At 34.6% G+C, this 3,933-nt stretch overlaps 1 protein-coding gene across 1 annotated transcript; it reads left to right on the forward strand.

Annotated features, from left to right (window-relative positions):
* Positions 1 to 1,370: 1,370 nt before the first annotated feature.
* On the forward strand, positions 1,371 to 2,604 carry LOC126714967 (gibberellin-regulated protein 14-like). Its single transcript, XM_050415390.1, has 3 exons — positions 1,371 to 1,525; positions 1,755 to 2,028; positions 2,147 to 2,604. The coding sequence occupies exons 1-3, from the start codon at positions 1,469 to 1,471 to the stop codon at positions 2,332 to 2,334; spliced, it is 519 nt and encodes a 172-aa protein (XP_050271347.1). The 5' UTR covers positions 1,371 to 1,468; the 3' UTR covers positions 2,335 to 2,604.
* The last annotated feature ends 1,329 nt before the right edge of the window (positions 2,605 to 3,933 follow it).

Consider the following 3,933-nt stretch of genomic DNA (forward strand, 5'->3'; position numbering starts at 1 on the left):
ATTTTTAAATGAATCGGTCAAAGACAAATAATAATATAATTTATAATTTATCTAACGTAACTTCACCTATTAAGGAGGAGTTTAAATTCACCGCTTTCTAATTACTTCAGTATATCTTGGGTACAATCGGCGTAATTATCATAGTATCCAACAAAGTGAAAAAGGTACCAATGGATTTCTCTAGGCCCGATTCATTTAGTGAACCTAGCTAGAGAACTGGACTGATCATTTTGACTAATCCCTCCCAATGGCATGTCATGTGATGTGGCATCACATGCAAAGAGTACGAGAAAAGAAGCCCACTTGGCATTGGCACTGATGAAAAACATCTTGCTGATGACTCTTAGCCAGTTGTAATACTAGGTTTTCTAAATATGTTAATTCAGATTTTGATAAATTTCTTCGAATTGAGGGGAAACAACTTGACTGGGTTTTATAATATATGCCTTAATCCACGTAAAGATTGCTTATCTGTAATATATTCACCTTTTGTTTTGGTTTAGTGGAATTTGGATGGTACTTTCTTGCATAGTTTGTTCATTTGGATTGAGGAAATTAAAGAGGAGTAAAGTCGAGTTTTTTAAAATTTAGTCTAATTTTAGGGCAATTATATTTTATTTCTCCGATCCCTTGCCCCTTAATCCAAATAGACATTTAATTTTCAAGATTTAAAAGCTCTATCATAATGATAAAAAAAAATGAAGAAAAAAGATCTAGAAGCTCATGTCACCCTGGCGCATCTTGATTATCTTTTATATATGATCTTTCATCCCCGAGGTCTAAGGGTTTTTTTTTTTTTTTTTTTTTGCTGAATTCCAAAGTCAAAGGTTTGATGCACAATTAGGGCAGTTCTCCCCCACATCCTTTTTATCTGGTAAATTCTAATCAAGGCCGGTTAGTCTTTATTTGGTACAACCATGTACAAACATTAACAATAGGGTATTGCAATTTTGTGCTAAAATTTTTATTGAGGCATATACTAATACCGAAAAAGCTGTTTAAGTAACGTGACCGCCAATAAGGTTAACTCACATGGCTTCTATATATATTGGTCAAGTTGAAAAATAAAATTGTTCATAATCATGTAACTAAAATGAAAATGTGGAGTCTAATCTTAATCTCAATTATTTAACGCAGACAAGAAACCTGGGACTCTGGGAGGGGAGGTCAGTTAGGACGTAAGCCATGTTTTCCGCCAAAAAAAGGAAACAAAAGAGTTTCTGGACATCAAGTCATAACTTGTGCTTAGTTAGTGAACATCTGGTGAAGCTAGCATATACGCACAATTTTGATTATTGAGTCAAATTAAGGCCAGCTGTAGATAGATATATCTCTAATATTGATAATCCATGCATGCTTGAGCTCTATATATATACCACAGTCCACAGATGATTCTTCATTCCTCAAGTCAACATAGAGCGATAAACTTTCCAATTGTCTTATAGCTTTTTTCTGATCCTGTTCTAAAATGGGTTTCAAAGCTATGCTCTTTTTGTTCACCAATCTTCTTGTGGTCACCACAAGAGTATGCATCTCTCTCTCACTCACTTAGCTAGTTTTTTTTTTTTTAAGCTAATTTTTATCTTTCTGTCACACATTTAACGGATAAATTACCAAAAATTACATTTTTGTCTCATAGTTAGTAAATAAACTACTGAAAACTACGGGATACGAACGGAACGAAACTGATACTTATTTGCTTCATATGGCCGCATGGTTATCTTAATTCATGGTAATGTTTGTCCTTTTTGTAGATTTCATGTTATGACGACGAACTCTCAGAGGCACCCACTCACCCACCACATCTACATCATCCATCTCGTGGTCCTCATCATGCACATCCACCTGCCACTTATTCACATCCACCAAAGGCACACGCTCATCCACCACATCATGAACATCATCATGAGATTGCACCATCTCAAGCTTCTCATCATGCACATCCACCAAAGGCACACCCTCCTCATCATGTGCCCCCGGTTGCTGCACCCACTTTTGCACCACTGCCCCCATTGAAGTCAGCACATAGTAAGTGTTAAATACATGTCTTTCCTAATTATACAAAAATTGCAAATCAACTTTTTTTTTTTTCAATGATATATTTATAAAGTAACTGTGTATGTTTTGTGGTTGATTTGGTGAACAGATTGCACACCTGTGTGTTTTGAGAGATGCAACCCAGGTAAAGGGAAGAAAGAGTGCGAGAGAGCATGCACGAGATGTTGTAAACAATGCTTGTGTGTTCCACCAGGACCACGCGGTACTAACTTGGAAAAATGTGGCAAGTGCTACTCCGAGGTGACCCATCACGGCCAAATATACAAGTGCCCTTGAAGCAGCCTATAATATATCATCACTTGCTGGTTATATTGATAAGTCTGCAATAAGTATTAATTTCAGCAATAAAAGTTTGTAATAGTATCATAAAGGTGTGAAAATAATTTGTTTTCCAGTGTACTTTCTACTATTTATTTTCCTCTAAGCAATAAATTTGTGCATATAGTATTAGGCCAAGACTCTTGTATACCATAGTGCGGTGCCTACTATATATTCCCATTTACAATTTCAGATATTAATATATTTACCAGATTTTCTTCATATATATATATATATATATATATAAGTGAATTTCCAATGTCCTTTCTTCTACTTTCTTAAAGCAATTAATTTGGCGCGCATGCGCACACACACATATATATGGAAAACGCTAATAGGTGTCCTTAGAGGTTAACAATTCATTTAAAGAAAGTTTTTATGAGAAAAGAAAAAGAAAATAATTAATATTTTGACTTTTTTTTTTTTCTATAAAAGTTGTGTCAAAACTTTTTAAAAATTGATTGTTAACCATTACGCTAAGGTCACTCCTTAGCATGACCATATATATATGTATATATATATAATTATATATATGCCAATATATTGTGATTTTGAGGCGCTCTTCTTGGTGACAAATCGTGACCCACTTCTCTATCTTCTGGATATTTTTATTTTGATAGATATAATTGGAAGTGATTGCTTCATAATTTTTTTTATTAATTAGTAGTTTAGTACTATTTTTTCTTATTTACTATTATAATAAGAAAGAAACGTTAACAAGTTACAGATTCTAACAATCAACTAAACACATTGGGGCATATCTTGCCAAGTATTCGAAACATTTTTTTTTAGTACTATTAAGCCAAATTATATCATAGAAATGTTAACCAATGCTCCAAGACATTGGTTTAGAAACATTTTTAGCGAAAACATCATTTTAGACTCTCATTTTAGGGTCACAGTCAATTTGGTTTCTATATTTTGAGAGTAGTCAATTTAGTCCCTATTATTTTCAAGTCATAGTCAATTTAGTCTGTACCATTAAAAAACTAATGAAATTTGCTTATGTGGCAAATGGAATACACACGTTGTACAAATTAAATTAAAATATTAACTCTCCATCCCACATGTCTTAAGTGCTCCTAGTCTATCCTCCCATGTTAGCCTCTTTTAATCCCACGTGAACTACAAGTGACCAACTTATCAACCACCCATTCCCATTCCCAACTGGTTAGGCAGATAGAGATAATTGAAATCTATTGGGGGGACCACAATTTGACTCCCTACAACCACTCTAAAAAGAGGCCCGCGTGGTGTGATGTTGAATGCCATAAAAGATTTGAGTATGTCTTCCTCATCATTAAATGGTTTTGAGGTGGAATGACATAGCTCACGGTCTGACAAATGGTATCAGAGCCAAGGTCATTGGTTTGAGTCATGAGAGTGTCATTGTTAGGGAGGGATTGTTGGGGGGACCACAATTTGACTCCTTACAACTACTCTAAAAACAGGCCCGCGTGATGTGATGTCAAATGCTACTAAAGATTTGAGTATGTCTTCCTTATTATCAATTAGTTTTGAGGTAGAATGACACAACTCATGGTCCGACAAAATCAA

This window comes from Quercus robur, chromosome 2 (assembly GCF_932294415.1).
Source record: "Quercus robur chromosome 2, dhQueRobu3.1, whole genome shotgun sequence".
NCBI lineage: Eukaryota > Viridiplantae > Streptophyta > Magnoliopsida > Fagales > Fagaceae > Quercus > Quercus robur.

What these genes read in the sequence shown, in the direction of transcription:
- LOC126714967 (XM_050415390.1), top strand. Translation starts at nt 1,469, where the DNA reads ATGGGTTTCAAAGCTATGCTCTTTTTGTTCACCAATCTTCTTGTGGTC. An exon ending in TTCTTGTGGTCACCACAAGA is followed by an intron (nt 1,526 to 1,754) that starts GTATGCATCTCT and finishes TCCTTTTTGTAG; the next exon opens with ATTTCATGTTATGACGACGA. An exon ending in CCCATTGAAGTCAGCACATA is followed by an intron (nt 2,029 to 2,146) that starts GTAAGTGTTAAA and finishes TTTGGTGAACAG; the next exon opens with ATTGCACACCTGTGTGTTTT.